This window comes from Engystomops pustulosus, chromosome 6 (genome assembly GCF_040894005.1).
Source record: "Engystomops pustulosus chromosome 6, aEngPut4.maternal, whole genome shotgun sequence".
Classification (NCBI taxonomy): Eukaryota; Metazoa; Chordata; class Amphibia; order Anura; family Leptodactylidae; genus Engystomops; species Engystomops pustulosus.
This window is the reverse complement of record NC_092416.1, coordinates 81,796,731-81,815,004: the sequence shown is the minus strand read 5'-3', so window position 1 is coordinate 81,815,004 and position 18,274 is coordinate 81,796,731. Positions and strand designations below refer to the sequence as shown.

Here is an 18,274-nt window from a genome sequence, read left to right as displayed (position 1 = left end):
CAAACCATGGCCTGAACTTCTGTTTTAATTCTGCTACCTTTTTAGTTTATTCAATAAATAACAGTCTTCCTCTTCAAGTTCTCATAGCTGAAAAGGAACCGAGTGGGAGTATAAGGCTGTGATCACATGATCCGTTTTGAAACTAACGTGTTTTGTTAAACATTATTAATGTTAAGAAGTGAAACAGATGTGGTTGCTGTAAAATCCCATGTTTGTTTGGTGATGTATTTCGCCCAGTGCATTTTCAATGTAGATCAAAATGAAATGCAAATGCATCATGTGCGTGTAGCCGTAGGATGCGGTCACACAGTGCGTTTTTGATCCGTTCTTGGTGCTTTTTTTAAACACACTGAAAACGCTGGCATTTTTACATGTTGACCTTGAGTTTTTCTGGTTTTAATCTATTTTTCTTCATTAATGGAATTGTAAGCAGCTGTGTTAACGTTTTCAAAGATGCTTATACTTCCAGAAATGAAGAAAAATGGATTCAAATCAGCCAAAGGCCCGGTAACCACACAAAAACACATGCGTTTAAAAGCGCAACAAGAATGGAAGAGAAAAGGAAAGAGCAATAAATATTAGAGGGGGCATAAAAACAAATTGGAAAAAAAGTGGACTAATCCTAAGAGGGAGCAAGAAAGGGAACTCTAAAACTGGTGTAGCAGTAGCATTGGTGTCCTTTTACATGATACCATATCTTCACTGTATGGCGGTGATATTTATCACTATATGGCGCCAATGTTCATTACTAGCATTAAAATCAACTACTGTATGGCAGTAATATTAAGCATGATGCCATTTATGTTGTTGTAATAGTGATGCTCATCATGTGGCAGTATTATTTGGCCCTTAAATAATGTTGCGGGTAATTTTGGTCTAAATTACCATGCTGGCACTAGATTTCCTTTAAAGTGATTAGGGAATGAAATATAGAATGGTAGAAAATGCAAAACCTTTCTGTATGCAGTGATTTAAAGTAAATGTACCATTTGTTTTTATGCATTGTGAACCAAACATACCTTGAGGATATTCGGCCAGGCCCGGCGTCAGCACCCGGCTGACTCGGGCAAGTGCCGGGGCCCCAGAGCTTCAAAGGGGCCCACCCACCACAGTCTATTACTTTCGCGGGCCGGTCCCTGAATGTAGGCCGCATAGGAGGTGGGCGGAGAGGTAGTGGGACGGGCCCCCTGCCCTACCCACCTCACATGTGACCTGCCCCAAGCTACCCACCTCTCCTGTGAAGCGGCGCGTCCCGCGCCTCGCGTCAGGCCCGGCCTTTGCGCTCCAAGTCCAGCCTGCCGACCTCGCGTCCGGCCTGCACAACTCGTGCCTGGCCGGCCTGTGTGCCTCATGTCCGGCCTGGCTCGTCCGCGTGCTGTCCACCTTCTCCTGTGCAGTCTCCTTCCTGAGCATGCCACTATGTTCCCACTGGGGTGAGTATAATTGCAACATATGTAAATGCATGTATATGTGTTTGTGTGTAAATGTGCTGTATATGTGTTTTTTTGTGTATATATGCTGTATATTTGTGCTTAGGTGTGTATATATGCTGTATAGTTGTGCTTAGGTGTGTATATATGCTATATATTTGTGCTTAGGTGTGTATATATGCTGTATATCTGTGCGTATGTGTTGTACATACTAGATGGGTGTGTATACATGCTGTATATCTGTGTGTATGTGTTGTATATACTGGATGGTTGTGATACATGCTGTATATCTGTGTGTATGTGTTGCATATACTGGATGGGTGTGTATACATGCTGTATGTCTGTGCGTATGTGTTGTATATACTGGATGTGTGTGTATATATGCTGTATGTCTGTGCTCTGTGCGTATGTGTTGTATATACTGGATGCAAGTGTATATCTGTGCGTATGTGTTGTATATACTGGATGCATGTGTATATCTGTGCGTATGTGTTGTATATACTGGATGCATATGTATATCTGTGCATATGTGTTGTATATACTGGATGCATGTGTATATCTGTGCGTATGTGTTGTATATACTGGTTGCATGTGTATTTCTGTGCGTATGTGTTGTATATACTGGATGCATGTGTATATCTGTGCGTATGTGTTGTATATACTGGATGCATGTGTATATCTGTGCGTATGTGTTGTATATACTGGATGCATGTGTATATCTGTGCGTATGTGTTGCATATACTGGATGCATGTGTATATCTGTGCGTATGTGTTGTATATACTGGATGCATGTGTATATCTGTGCGTATGTGTTGTATATACTGAATGCATGTGTATATCTGTGCGTATGTGTTGTATATACTGGATGCATGTGTATATCTGTGCGTATGTGCTGTGTGTATATATTGGATGTGCACTAAGGCTCTATCGCCCAGGGGCCCACTGAAACCTGGAGCCGGCCCTGTATTCGGCGCACGATCTTAGTGAATCCCGGCAGAATACATTATCGTCGGACAATGCCCTTTAAGGGAACTTGCTGGATCAGTCAAGTAAATGTGCCCCAATATGTTTCTGCATCATTGTAGCTACAGCATTCTCAAGGTATGTTTGGTCCACAATGCATGAAAACAAATGGTAGATTTCCTTAGTAAATCTTCTTATACCCTATGAAATAGAGATTCTGGAGCATCTTTTCTAATAACTCTGCATTGTGAAGTTCCTTTGTAATCAATAAATTGACAATTGGGTTTTACCAGTAGGGGAGTGTGACCACATCAGCAGTGATTGGACAATATCACAGTGTACAGGGACAACAACATAGTAACATCCAGATGTTGATTTATTTTTAAACTTATAGAAGAATAACAGAGGAAAGGCAGAGCACAGTTGCCTTTTCCCGGGAAATACAATTATTTACTTAAACAGACATATCCGGAGAGGGGACAGATCCAATTTGAACGGTTTTTAAATACATACAGGAAATTCTTTGACTTTTCTACCAGTTTCCTACAGTGGCTCATGACAACTAATATGTTGACTTGCCACTGCATAAAAAAATACAATGAAAATACTATATATGACATATATAAACATACAGGATGTCTTGCAGACAATAATTTTTTATGGACTGTTTAACCAGCAAGTGGTACATATACGACCTGGTGAGTTTGCAGATCTATGAAGAAGGCTCACGATCTGAGCCCTCTTCATACTCACCAGGTAATGCAGAAAACATGCGTCACTAACACCTGCTATTGGTTCTGACACTGATTGCGGGTGTTAACCTTTTAACGGCCATCTTTGGCCGGATTATCACAACCTGCAATGTAATCAGCAACAATATGTTGGGGTGAAAGCAGGGAGTCTACGTGTGTGCTGGTAGCACTGTATAATTGCACTGTATTAATAAATAGGTATAGGTATCACCATGTCTCAAAATTCAACATCTATGAAGCACCTAAATGTCAAAATCAGGGCCAGGACAAGACGTTTTGGTGTCCTAGACAGACAAGCAAAATTGTGCCCCCTGTAAAATTGGAGAAAATATACAGCAGAATCAGAACCAAAAATGAGATGCCCACCCTTATTAAAAAAAATCATAAGAATGAAATCTGAGAGGCCACCTGCTATGGGATAATCTACAACTGCCTATGAATGTAACACCAATAGAAAGAAACAACCCACCAATAAATATACCATAAATATATACCTGTAATAAATGCAAACGCATAAATATATTCCAGCAATGAATATACCATACACATGGATACACTCTTCTAATCCAGCGCCCCTCTGTGTCCCAGGAGGTATCGCCACCTAAGTAACGACAGCATAGGCATGTCTGCCTGTGTCCAGTAATCAGCAGTATGTGCGTCTTAAAGACGCACATACACCTGATTGCTATTGAGGCCAAAAAGGGATTAAAAGGTCAAACAGTCCCCAAAATGGTAGAAATGAAAACGTCAGTCCAGCCCGCCAAAAAATCAGTTATAAGTTAATAAAACCTGTATAAATTTGGTATCTCTGCAGTTGTACCGATCCAAAGAATTAAGGGGAAGTGTCATGTGGAGAGAACAGTAAAAGCTGTAAAAACAGTGCTTCCCAGTTCAGCATGGAACATAAAATACTCTGTACATAGAACAATAAAAAGTTTGGGATTTTTAAAGACATGGAGTAAAAAATGGAAAAGCAAATATGAAAATGGCTTGGTTCTTAAAGGGTCAAACTGCTTTTGCCTCCAAAGGCTGCCTTGATGGTAATTGATTGGTTGCTGTGGGAAATACTAACACTTTTTGTTATAACAGTGTAGGACTGTTTGGCCCAAAAACTGCAGTAAGAAATAAAAGATATTATAAATGTTATATGGTCGACACTGGCCCTGTTACAGATTTGGCATTGGAGTCCAAGAGCTTCCATATATACTTTTGAAACTTGGATATTATATTGTATCCTCCATATTAAAAAGTTGTATGTAAAATAAAGTATTGAAACTTCATTTCAGTGTTCACCAGAAATACACAATGGGGGGTATTTATCATGACTTCTGCGCCACTCTGGTGGTATAGAAACCCTGAAATAATCGCATATGCTAGCTTGTTGCTAGTACTTACGATTTTTTCCCCCTCTATGCCAGGGGGCATGAACGGGGAGTGAGCCGGCTCAGGGCATTCCTATCCCCGCGCCTGTGCACTCACTGGAGCCAGTGAATTTTCATAGGTGACAATACGCTAGCTGCATTTATTTCTACGCCAGGCACTATCATACACCGACGCACAAGTGGCGGCATATAATAAATAGCCCCCAATAGGTTTATATCTGCAGCTAAATTGCCACATTCCCTGACTTTGTGCATAATCTGTATTTTCTTCCTGAAGCTGCGGCTTATTTCATAATCACATAAATGAGTGATATTAATAATTATAATGCACTTGGCATGTTTTATTTTAGATCTTGCAGGTTTTGAATTTTGAAGTTTGCAGGTGCCCTGGAATATAAATGCATCTTTTTGTATTCTGAAGCTGGACATGTTTGCAAATGACCTAATTATATATTCCTCATTTGTCTTCTGATTGAATTGTATTCACATGTTTATTTCTCTCTACAAAGAGAGCAGGTATTTTCACATAATGGGGATCAAGGTTTCTTCGTAATTAAATCTGCGTATTCTGTGAATAAACCGGAGCCAAAACTGCTAGAAATTTTATCTAGAAATAGGTATTAATTAATGCAATTAAGACTGGGTACACAAGAAGCAGAATCATGGGTGAATACCATATGCGCATCTGCAAGGGGGCCCATTAGGGTCCTGCTACCGTAAAATAAAAACATTGCTGTGTAAATTCTGCTAGAATGCATGTATTTCCCATTACTTATATGGCACCAATATGCACCAGTATGTTATTACTGTATTGGTTTTTACGTTAATTTTTCTATAATTTTAAATTGGCACAGTATTGAAAGTACTAATGCAATACTGTATTGTGATCTGTATTCTGCAGCCCTTATTAAGGAAAAACTGAGCCCAGTTCCTGCCCATTGACAAACTTACCAAAACATTATTATTTTATGTAATATTGTGCTTTTCAGCGGTGACCCAGAAAAGTCCCAAACTGTCCACTTTTGATTTGTGATTGCACAGACCCTTTTATACGTTGACCTTTTAGCATGTAGGGAGACCATTATCAGGGCTTTTATGCAACAGTTTTATGGTAATCGCAATGCATAGAAAACTGCCAGTTACTGCGCACATTCTCCCCCTTACGAGTGGGCATGGATGGCATGAGGAAAGATGCGTTTGGCAGTGGATTGGGCCAGCGTGCTGGCCCACGGTCCAAGCCTTCTAGGGCCCATGACCACCCAGACCACCCTCGAAATTTTATTCTGAGAAGGACCTTCACAGACAAAATCTGTTCCTGCTCTCGATACACACGTACAAAAAGCCATTTCAGGACCTTTAAAGCTCATCAAAGATCCTGAAACCGCAGATTGAAAGCAGGCAGAAGGGACGCATCCTCCATTCCACAATAAGCTTGAGTTTTGTACAATATGTAGGAAGTGAATTCTGGAATTGTAGGTGCTTAAATATTCAAACAGGGCCCATAGCAGTCCTAATCCGCCCTGGCCATGCGTCTGCACAGTTAGTAATGCCTTGGACCGATCAGGATTGAACAATTGCCAGCAAAATCCCAATTCTCTATGTCAACGCTGCCACCTGCCAGATAAATCATGAGGGTAAAACTTCCCCTGACGGAGCCTTAGAGGGTGATATGGTTTCACAGCAGCCCAGACAATGAATTCCAAATACTCTTCCGAAACTGGCTGGAGTTTTCTCTGTCTAGATTTTTGGGTGACAAGCCTACAGTTTATTACAGTAGCAGTAAAGTTTGTCTGGATGTAGACAGTAGATTACAATCCTACTGGACTCTCTGAACAAGACCTTTTTATAGGTGGAAAAGAGTTTTGTATATCTTGTATTTGCTGGAATTTCTTAGTTATAAATGTTTTAAATAATCAGGATTGTGATTTTCTTCTAAGCTAACCTTGTCCGTCTTTTGTCTCCACAGGGTTGGTAAAACTAGGTGTTCACTGTATAACAGGACAGAAAGTGGCAATAAAGATTGTAAACCGGGAAAAGCTTTCAGAGTCTGTCTTAATGAAGGTAAGTGCACGATATATACACTTCAAATATGACCAATCAGATGTTGGAGAAGAATATATTTGAGTTCAGCTTCTCTAAAGTATGTAAAAGTTATTAGCGTCAGAAGATGGTAAAATGAAGAATTTCTTTTTGTACAGGAGGTATTAATTGTTGTAAATGTATGAAAACATTATAAAACCTATACAAATTTGTTATCCCCATGATTGCTCTGACCCATTTGGGACAATCAGTGAAAGCCGTAAAGTCTTTTTTCACCAATTTCACTACACTATGAAGTGCAATTTTTTACGTAGAAAACAAGCCCTCATATAACTCCTTACATAGAAAAGTAAAAAAGCTATGGATTTTTGAAGGTGGGGAGTGAAAAATGAAAATGCAAAACCAAAAAAGGGTTAAGACCACAACTTTTGTATGACTTTTTTCAAAAATAATCAACCTCAAAACCCCCAAATAACAAAAAGAATACACAGACAAATGCCCAGACTAAAGATAAATGACCCCCATAGTATTCAAGAAAGGTCTCTATGGGTGAGGTACTTTTAGTTTCCTAAGGAAGAGCCGCACTGTAGGCCCGTGATCAGATTTGGGCTAGCTGCACATGAAACAGACTTGTATGGACGGGAGTCCTTACATCATACAGAAATGTGATGCAGGACTCCCTGTCTCCTAACAGAAGCGCTGAACAAATATAACAGTGCAGTATAACAGATCTAGAGCTTCTCCATACAGTCTCCATACAAAAAAATGAAACTACTTACTTGTCCTGCGTTACCATGTCACGTTTATATCTTCCTCTGCTAATCCTCTTTAATGAAGCAAGGAGTGTAATGAAATAATCACACTTTTTATTATGTTTTAATGTTATCTTTTGGCAAAAAATGGATTCCCATTGCCCGATTCTGTTACATATATCTTTTTGATACTTCTGTGTACTAGGCTATATAAGGGATATCTTTTGCTGCACTATTTGTACTTTTCTTTGATTTCATTTTGCGATATGTCCGACCTAATGATCACTTTTATACAAATTTTATGGCTGCAGAAATGATGAAAAACTGTCAGTTCAGACATTTGTGCTTTTTCATTGCAGCATTCAATGTTTTGGATTATTGTTTTTTGAAAAGGAGATTATATATTTTTTAAGCTCATATAATTGCTTTAATTACTGTATATACTCGAGTATAAGCCGACCCGAGTATAAGCTGAGGCCCCTAATTTTACCACAAAATACTGGGAAAACCTATTGACTCGAGTATAAGCTGAGGGTGGGAAATGCATTGGTCACAGCCTCCCCAGTATATAGCCAGCCAGCCCCTGCCCCAGTGTATATAGCCAGCCAGACCCTGCCCCAGTGTATATAGCCTGCCAGACCCTGCCCCAGTGTATATAGCCTGCCAGACCCTGCCCCAGTGTATATAGCCTGCCAGACTCTGCCCCAGTGTATATAGCCTGCCAGACCCTGCCCCAGTGTATATAGCCTGCCAGACCCTGCCCCAGTGTATATAGCCTGCCAGACCCTGCCCCAGTGTATATAGCCTGCCAGACCCTGCCCCAGTGTATATAGCCTGCCAGACCCTGCCCCAGTGTATATAGCCTGCCAGACCCTGCCCCAGTGTATATAGCCTGCCAGACTCTGCCCCAGTGTATATAGCCTGCCGCCGCTGCCGGACAGATCGCCCAGAAGATATACAGGGGTCGCCAGAAAGGTGAGTTTAGATATATTTATTTGTTTGACTCGAGTATAAGCCGAGTTTGGGTTTTTCAGCACATTTTTTGTGCTGAAAAACTAGGCTTATACTCGAGTATATAAGGTATTTTTACCCCCCTTCCCCGACATTGCTAGACATCTTAAACATCTTGGGACATGAGTATATTCTCTCAATTATATGATTTCACTTTTTTGTACAAACGCTGTGAACATATAGGCCAAGGGGTATTAGTTCCATGGCAATGTAGACTAATTCTTCAAAATAAGCACTATTCATCTAGCACTATCAAAGTTGGCTTGGATCATTTTAACCCCAGGGGAAGTCACTTTATAAATGCCAGACTTTCACTCCATGTATGTCGTATGTGTACAGCGTCTTTGTAGCCTTCACTACTGTAGTGGGAACATTTGTAAGGGCCAGTGCTTTACTTGATTGATATTCAAGCAAAACTGTTAAAGGGCAAAAGTAACATTTAATTAGGCTAGCGAGTTACTACTTACCATAGATAAAGGAGACTGTCCACACCAAATCTACCAAAGCACTCATCACAAACCTGTTTTAGTGAACTAAATGAATGTGAAAAGGTCTTGAATTTCAAATGTTTTCAATAAGATTTTCTTTACAGAAACATTTGTTTTCTTTTTCCATTGGATGTAATTTGTAACATGTAGGCTAGGGCTTTCTGTTGTACAACTGCTTTAAAAGTAGGTTAGTAGTTCCAGAGGTAGATTTCCGAGATGTTCCTCATCCCTGAAAATGTTTTATTATTTTCAGGAATCCTGCCTTTTGGTTTCTAAACTTTATTAAATGTTTATGCACATTACCTACAGAGTCTACTCTGCAGTTGTAGTAGACTATGGGAGCTGCAGGGACTAAGGCTTCTCCATGTCCTGAGTATACCTGAAGATCAGCCACCCAGCACGACCATGTAACCTTTGGTCCACACAGGTGCATTGGCTCTCGGCGCTTCACCAGCCAGAGGGAAGCTCTGCATATTGCATTAGGTTACTTAGGGCTGAATTAAGGTTGGTAGGGTCCCTTGACACAAAATCTGGTCGAGGTCTCAGCTAAAAGAAGCATACATACACGTCCTTCTGCTCTCTATTCACTATCCCCCAGTAATACATCTATATAACCCTAACTACCCCTGTAATGCATCAATTTACAGCCGCATCCCCCTCAGTAATACATCTATATACATCCGCCTTTCCCCCAGTAACACATCTATATACAGCCCCCTCCCCCCAGTAATACATTTATATACAGACCCCTACCCCCAGTAATACATCTATATACAGCCTCCTCCCCCTTCAGTAAAACACCTATATACAGCCTCCCCTCAGTAATACAGCTATATAAAGCTGCCTCCCCCACTAGTACATCTGTATACAGCTGCCTCCCCTCAGTAATACATCTGTATGCAGATGCCACCCACCCAGTAATACATCTATTCACAGCCCCTCGGTCTGGTAATACATCTATACAAAGCTGCCTCCGCCAAGTAATACATCTATATACAGCTGACTCACCCCCAGTAATACATCTACAAACAGCCACCTCACCTCCCAGTAATTCATCTATACACAGCCACCTCACCCCCTAGTAATACATCGATATACAGCCGTTGCCCCCCCAGTAATACTTCGATATACCGCCGCACTTTTTCCTTGTATTAAATAGGTATTTTTTCAGATCTCTTTCTGCGAAATTTGTTACAAATGTCTCAAAAAAGTCACTTTTTTCATATTTTAAGTTTTCCTTAAGTATGGTTTTGTCTGGAGTTTTTTGCAGCAAAAAATGTTGCAAATTTTAGACAATTTTAAAAAATAAATGCCATTTGCGACATTTAGAACATCTGGAATAGAAGATAAATGTGTCATACTGATGATAAATGTCCGGCAGATTTCAGTGTACATTTCAAAATGTCGCAAAAATTACAACAAGCCAAAAATTCTCAAAAAAGACAAAAAAAGAAGAAAAATAAAGATAAATGGCCCCCACTGTTTGAGCCAGGTTTACAGATAATCTCATACAGCACGATGAACAAATAATACAGCCTAATGGTGAAAAGCATAAGATACACTAGGAGAACATATTAACATGACGGATATTGGTGGCAAGGGATGGACAGTGGTGTGGTTCACGGCGGAAGGTGTTAGTCTTAGTTTTGCGGGTATTGAAGTATTGAAGTTATTATTAAATATTTCAATCGATCAATATTTTGGAACCTTGTGGTACACCAGTTTAATTGGCAGTAACCATCACTAATTGTACTTAGTTGATTTACTATGATTTGGTAAAGCGGATGCAATTTGTTGCTTGTTATTGCGTGCAAATTTTTGGATTCATCTATTATGCCAAACCTATCCAAACATGCCCAGTGTTGTGCCACCTATGTTCTAAACCCTCTTAATGGGGTGAAGGGGAATGGCAACAAAACTGTATATGTTAAGGCTGGTCATTTTATTTCTCATAAGGACGAGATCAATGGTATTAAACGCGCTGGAGAAATCAAAGTATGCTATTCTTACGATGGTGCCTTTTTGTTCAAAATGTGAGTAGGTCTTGTGTACTAGATACAGGACCGTGTCATCCACCCACATTTTGATATTAATATTAGCAAGTTATAATGGATGGAGTCTACCTTTCACAGTCTCCTTTATGTGAAACAGAAGTATTTATTCAAATGCATCTATATACATCCGCCTCCCCCCTCAGTAATACATCTACATACTGCCGCCCCCCCCAGTAAAACATTTAGATACATCCGTCTCCCCCAGTAAGACATATATATATATATATATATATACACAGCCACCTCCCTCCAGTAATACATCTATATACAGCCCACAACCCCCCGTAATACATATATAAACACCCCACACTCCCCAGCAATACCTCTATATATACCGCCTCCTCCACCCCCCAGTAATATATAGACAGCCTCCCCCACAGTAATATATATATATATACATATATATATGTATATACACCCACCTCTTGCCCAGTAACACATACATACACACACTTACCCCCTGACCAGTAATACATATATATATATACACTCACCGGCCACTTTACTAGGTACACCATGCTAGTAACGGGTTGGACCCCCTTTTGCCTTCAGAACTGCCTCAATTCTTCGTGGCATTGATTCAACAAGGTGCTGGAAGCATTCCTCAGACATTTTGGTCCATATTGACATGATGGCATCACACAGTTGCCGCAGATTTGTCAGCTGCACATCCATGATGCGAATCTCCCGTTCCACCACATCCCAAAGATTCTCTATTGGATTGAGATCTGGTGACTGTGGAGGCCATTTGAGTACAGTGAACTCATTGTCATGTTCAAGAAACCAGTCTGAGATGATTCCAGCTTTATGACATGGCGCATTATCCTGCTGAAAGTAACCATCAGATGTTGGGTACATTGTGGTCATAAAGGGATGGACATGGTCAGCAACAATACTCAGGTAGGCTGTGGCATTGCAACGATGCTCAATTGGTACCAAGGGGCCCAAAGAGTGCCAAGAAAATATTCCCCACACCATGACACCACCAGCCTGAACCGTTGATACAAGGCAGGATGGATCCATGCTTTCATGTTGTTGACGCCAAATTCTTTCCCTACCATCCAAATGTTGCAGCAGAAATCGAGACCCATCAGACCAGGCAACGTTTTTCCAATCTTCTACTGTCCAATTTTGATGAGCTTGTGCAAATTGTAGCCTCAGTTTCCTGTTCTTAGCTGAAAGGAGTGGCACCCGGTGTGGTCTTCTGCTGCTGTAGCCCATCTGCCTCAAAGTTTGACGTACTGTGCATTCAGAGATGCTCTTCTGCCTACCTTGGTTGTAACAGGTGGCGATTTGAGTCACTGTTGCCTTTCTATCAGCTCGAACCAGTCTGCCCATTCTCCTCTGACCTCTGGCATCAACAAGGCATTTCCGCCCACAGAACTGCCGCTCACTGGATGTTTTTTCTTTTTCGGACCATTCTCTGTAAACCCTAGAGATGGTTGTGTGTGAAAATCCCAGTAGATCAGCAGTTTCTGAAATACTCAGACCAGCCCTTCTGGCACCAACAACCATGCCACGTTCAAAGGCACTCAAATCACCTTTCTTCCCCATACTGATGCTCGGTTTGAACTGCAGGAGATTGTCTTGACCATGTATACATGCCTAAATGAGTTGCCGCCATGTGATTGGCTGATTAGAAATTAAGTGTTAAAGAGCAGTTGGACAGGTGTACCTAATAAAATGACCGGTGAGTGTATGTATACTCACCCCAAGCCATATATACACACCTACCCGCTGCCCAATAATGCATATACAGCCCCACATAATAATACAATTCTATGCACCTTCCCCCGTTCCACTGATGCACGCCGACTTCCATTTCTCTGGGGAGGTCAGGATACTGACGTCACTGCGTTGCCTCTGTCAGGATGCCAACATCCTGTTCACTCTGTGGCAGAGCAGGGAAAAGCCTCTGCGTCTCACCCTAGTTCTGTGCACCTCGTTGGCTCAGTGAATCTGGCAGTGGATGAGGAGCTTTTGCAAATAAGCTGAGATCCCTTCTGGCTGGTGATGCGCTGAGAGTCACTGCACCTGCGCAGGCCAAAGGTGACCTGCAGGGCTACTAGTTTAGAAACCAAAAAGCAGTATTTCTTAAATAATAAAACATGTACAGGGTTGAGGAACACCTTGGAAATCTACCTCTGGAACTACTAAAATAGTTGATTACAGTGAGTAGATTTCCTTTAAGGATGCATTGTGCTTCTTGACGCAATGATTCTTTAAAAAAATTATAGATATGTTGCAAGTAGGACTTGCCTTTGGATTTTAATGTTGAACCTTTAATTGACATTAACCGCTTCTTGCACTATTACATAATTGTCCCAGTGCCGTTACGAGCCTCTCCCACACTCCACACCCAAATCAGCTTAACTGAGCATATTACTTCAGTGCCGCTGATTTGAAAAGTCAAATTCATTCAAAACAATGACTGAGGTTCAGGCAGTAAACCCTATGTGAAATGAACCTTGTGGATTTTCCATTCGGAATGGTGGTAATTTCACCCTTATGTGTATCCCGTAGCTTAAGCAATATGCAGTATATCTTATATTGTATAAGAAGGCTTCATTAGCAACATTTATCTATGAAGTAGAGTTGTTCGATGTGCACAAGGAGTCCATAAATAGTGCTCAAAGAACACAATGACAAATTCTTCATTACTACATCTGTTTTTTTCATTTTGTAAAATCCTCTGATGGTAACTTCTGTGCTTTTATTTCATTCTTGCAGGTGGAAAGAGAGATTGCAATCCTGAAGCTGATTGAACATCCCCACGTTCTCAAGCTGCATGATGTCTATGAGAATAAGAAATATTTGTAGGTATTTACAGACATTCCCTTGCTTCCACCAGCCTGCGGAGCTATGGGCATCTGTATTCCTTGGCATGAGAAGCGCATGCATTGTCTCTGCTTTAGGCAGCCTTTCCTTCTAAGCATTGCTTAGTAATCTGGATGTTATGTAAATTACATGCATCTTGCTTTTAATGCTTTGCTGGTTTACAAAGACATATGATAACTGCTTGTTCTCCTTTTGTACAGCTTACATGAAATATTCAAAGGAGTTTTTTTGTGCAAACTCGCTTGCCAGAATTGCTGCTGGCTCCACATCTCTTATTATGTTGATAACCTGCTGTAGAATATGGGCAAGGGGGCACAAGTATCCAATCCTAATGATTCATTGTTCAGTTTTTATGTCTAAAGGTCATTGACGTGAAAATAAACCTAGAAAGAATAGTATGTTTTTGATTTCCATCTGTTCCCAGGAATGCTGGATGACAATCAGTATTAGTTGCATCTGTTTTTCCAGGAGCCCATTGGCATATCAGATAAATCTGGAAACTCAGGCACAGGCACAGGATCATGATACAGGATCAGGACCAGGGTATATGGTACCAAATGGGTTATAGGGAACAGGCACAGATACAGGTTCAAGTTTCCAAATCAGATTGGGGTTCAGGGTTCTTGAACAGGCTGGATTCAAGGTTCCTTGGTTCTAATTCAGTTTGGGGTTCAGGGTTCTAGATAAGGTAGGCAGAGGTATTGCTTGTCACAGGAGAAAGTTGAGCAAATTTTATACTGATTCCTGGATGCCGCCCAAGCAGCTGAATGCTAGGCACTGCATTATTCATCCCAGAGCTGAAACAAGCACTGAACCACCCAGCTTTCTAGAGATACTGCAAGGCAGCTGAGCGTGTTGTTCACATGCTCAAAAGCTTACAACCAGAATCTACTTAAAGAGTTCTGACACCCTATGAGCTGTGTTGGTATAAAGGGCCAATATGTTGATCCAGGAAAAAAATGTGTATGCATTAATTTTTCACTGACAGCAGAAATACATGAAAAAAAAGTTAAAAAGTTAGTCAGTGGAAAATGGATGTAACAAACTCAAAGTTGACCATTTCTTGATCTTAGAAGATGTTCAATACTAATGTTCAATTGATTTGTTCTGGTTGGCAATGCAAGCGCTCTTGTTTTGTACTAGACAAGGCCTAATACTTTCTTCTGCAGACACATCGGGGAGGGGGGGGGGGGAATTGATTAACGCACTGGCTCCCCAATTTTGGCGGATTTGCGCCAAAAAACAGTCTAAAATGCCTTTTGCCACATTTATCAAGGCGTTTAGAATTTTTTGGGGGCATTTAGAGTCCTACAACAATGGGAGCGTGACCTCAAGAAATAGGTGATGGTCTGGGGTAATGGGGGATGGCCTTATTGAAACCATTCAGTGAAGCAAAAAAATTAGAAAAGGGTGCCACATTGTGGTGCAAAGTTTAGACCAACTAAAAGAAGGTTTAAAAGTAGGCTTAGTCTACATTCAGAAGACCGTGTGCCCCTGGTGCGAAATTACGGGGAAAGAAAGGACATGTCCTATCTTTTCCCTGGGCATGAAACGGTACGCTCCGTACGGCACCATGTGCCCATTGCCTGCCTATGGGGGACGTATACACCATGTCTATACGTCGCCGTATATACGTCCCCCAATGGTCATGTGAATGTAGCCTTATACTGCTACAAATTCCATTAATAAATTTACCCCATCCTTTGTGTATTGTGGAATTTTGTTGGTAATTTCAGATAAATAGAGATAGATAGATAGCATTGAGTCTACACAAACAGATAGAACTGCACAGTGGTAGAGTATATTGTTTCCTTCATATTCAAATTTGTATTCAGTAAAAATATATTCTGTCATAGGCATTTGTATCTACTCACATACTGCCTTCTGCATTTTGGCAGGGTTTCTTTCAGTTGACATATTGCAACATGTGACAGCTCTGGGCATGGTCATTTAAGGACACAGAAATTATTTTGTTCTATGTTGTAAACCTAAAAGCAGAGCACGGTCTTCAAATCATCACTATATGTATCTACAGATTGCTCTGCCTATGGAGCCATTACAAATAATGTCCATGTCTATCCTAATCAATAAAGAATTGTTTGCAATTCTCTAACCATTAATTATGATCATTACTACAAACTGTTGAATAAGGTCTGTCTTTATTTGAATATGCCATCTGCAAAGTCCACATTGGTCCCCCCGAATAACAGAATAATAGCTGGGCAGATTTGGGTGACTCAGACGTCAGCCAGTTATTGTATATACACAGTCATGGCAAAGGCTCCATGGTATTTCAGAGAGCTGTTGGCTCCTAATAACGCCACCGCTATCAACTATGTCTGCCTCTGGAGAAATCCTGGACATACCCCAAGCTACCCAGGACAGCGGAAGAAATCCCAAAATCTGCCAGGATGGTTGTGATGTATGGTAGGGCTGTTATATATACTCGAGCAGCCGTTCTTTCCACATCCAGTATTGTTAGTTAAACTGGCTGAGGTCCCCTGCAGAGGTGGGGGTCCTGGTTATGTATATAGCAGGCATCTCTTGTAACTTAACTGCTGCAACATGTTTAATGAGATTGGGATTCTAGCACGTCAAAATCAGATTAAAAAATCATGCGCCGATTGCCTGCCTATGGGGGACGTATAAACGACGTTTTGAGCTATAAATATATGTGTTTTTCCGTTAATGTTGTTATGCAAGGGCTTATTATTTGCGGGATGAGATGCATTTTTCAGGGGTACTATTTCTGAAAATGTATTAACTTTTTTGTGGGGGTGGTTGTAGAAAAAAAATAAACGCTGATTTTTGACCTTTATTTTGGTGTTCACCATATACATGTAATATGTTAAGTGTATTCAACAGGTCAATACGTTTACTGCGATACCAAATTTCTATATTTTTGCTTACTAATTTTGTACAATTAAACCTCATGTGGGGAAGAAATCTATAATTTTTGCATCACCATTTACCAAATAGTATAACTCTTTTAATTTTTGGTCTATATAGCTGGATGAGAACTTGTTTTCTGCAGGACTTGTTGTGCTTTACAACAGTACCATTTCATTAATACAGGTTTTTGATCACTTTTTGTTGCATTTTTGTGGGACACAATGGGGCAGATTTACTTACCCGGTCCGTTCTCGATCCAGCGGCGCGTTCTCTGCACTGGATTCGGGTCCGGCCGGGATTCATCAAGGTAGTTTCTCCACCGTCCACCAGGTGGCGCTGCTGGGCTGAAAAGCATCTGAACGCGCTGGAGTTCACCGGGCCGGTTTTTCCGAATCCGTCGGGTTTTCGCACGGCCACGCCCCCCGATTTCCGTTGCGTGCATGCCGGCGCCGATGCGCCACAATCCGATCGCGTGCGCCAAAATCCCGGGGCAATACAGGGGAAATCAGCGCAAATCAGAAATATTCGGGTAACACGTCAGGAAAACGCGAATCGAGCCCTTAGTGAATGACCCCCAATAGGTAAAAATAATACCGTATATACTCGAGTATAAGCCAACCTGAGCATAATCCGAGGTACCTAATTTTAACACAAAAATCTAGGAAAACATATTGATTCGAGTATAAGCCTAGGGTGGGAAATGCATTGGTCACAGCATCCACCCAGCATATAGCCAGCACATGCCCCACTGTATTTAGCCAGCAGCCACCTAATATAAAGCCAGCACTAGACTATGATTACAGTTACTTTTTGCATGCATTAACATTCTCATGCTTCTTCATGGTTATTCAAAAATCTAGATACTAAGCAAACCCTGTACCTGCTAACAGTCTGTGGAGTGTGCACAGCTGGGGTTTGTCCCATATGGTTTCCCAGGGACCAAGTAAATGTAAAAATATTTGCTTTAAATTTATACCGGGGGTTATTATGAGATATTCATAGTATCATAGTATATAAGGCTGGAAAAAGACGCAAGTCCATCAAGTCCAACCTTTAACAATTAAATAAATGTTTTATCCCCATAACCCGTGATATTTTTGCTCTCCAGAAGGCATCCAGGCCTCTCTTGAACATGTACATAGAGTCCGCCATAACAACCTCCTGCGGCAGAGAGTTCCATAGTCTCACTGCTCTTACAGTAAAGAACCTTTGTCTATGTTGATGGTAGAATCGCCTCTCCTCTAGGCGTAGAGGATGCCCCCTTGTCCTGGTCACAGGCCTAGGTATAAAAAGATCTTTGTAGAGATCCTTGTACTGTCCGTTCAGGTATTTGTACATTGTAATGAGGTCTCCCCTCAGTCGTCTTTTTTCTAAACTGAATAATCCCAAATTTTGTGATCTGTCATTGTATTCTAATCCCCCAATTCCCCTAATAATCCTGGTTGCTCTCCTCTGCACCCGTTTCAGCTCTACTATGTCCTTTTTATACACTGGTGCCCAAAACTGTACACAATATTCCATGTGTGGTCTGACCAGCGATTTGTATAAGGGCAAAACTATGTCTTTATCATGAGAATCTATTCCTCTCTTGATACATCCCATAATTTTATTTGCTTTGGCAGCAGCTGCCTGGCTCTGGTCACTAAAATTAAGTTTACCATCCACCAATACC

The 18,274-nt window shown here is 41.0% G+C and overlaps 2 protein-coding genes across 9 annotated transcripts in view; one reads left to right on the top strand and one right to left on the bottom strand.

Moving 5' to 3' along the window:
* Positions 1 to 18,274, bottom strand: part of JAM3 (junctional adhesion molecule 3) — a 397,725-nt gene that overhangs the window by 141,138 nt on the left and 238,313 nt on the right. The window lies entirely within an intron of this gene.
* Positions 1 to 18,274, top strand: part of BRSK1 (BR serine/threonine kinase 1) — a 191,266-nt gene that overhangs the window by 91,814 nt on the left and 81,178 nt on the right. For 7 of the 8 annotated variants that reach the window (XM_072156758.1, XM_072156760.1, XM_072156757.1 and 4 more), the window contains 2 exons: positions 6,494 to 6,588; positions 13,603 to 13,688. In XM_072156758.1, the coding sequence (XP_072012859.1) occupies positions 6,494 to 6,588; positions 13,603 to 13,688 (181 nt within the window). Of the gene's footprint in view, positions 1 to 6,493; positions 6,589 to 13,602; positions 13,693 to 18,274 lie in introns of those variants that run through there. The other variant, XM_072156761.1, reaches the window with a different exon arrangement.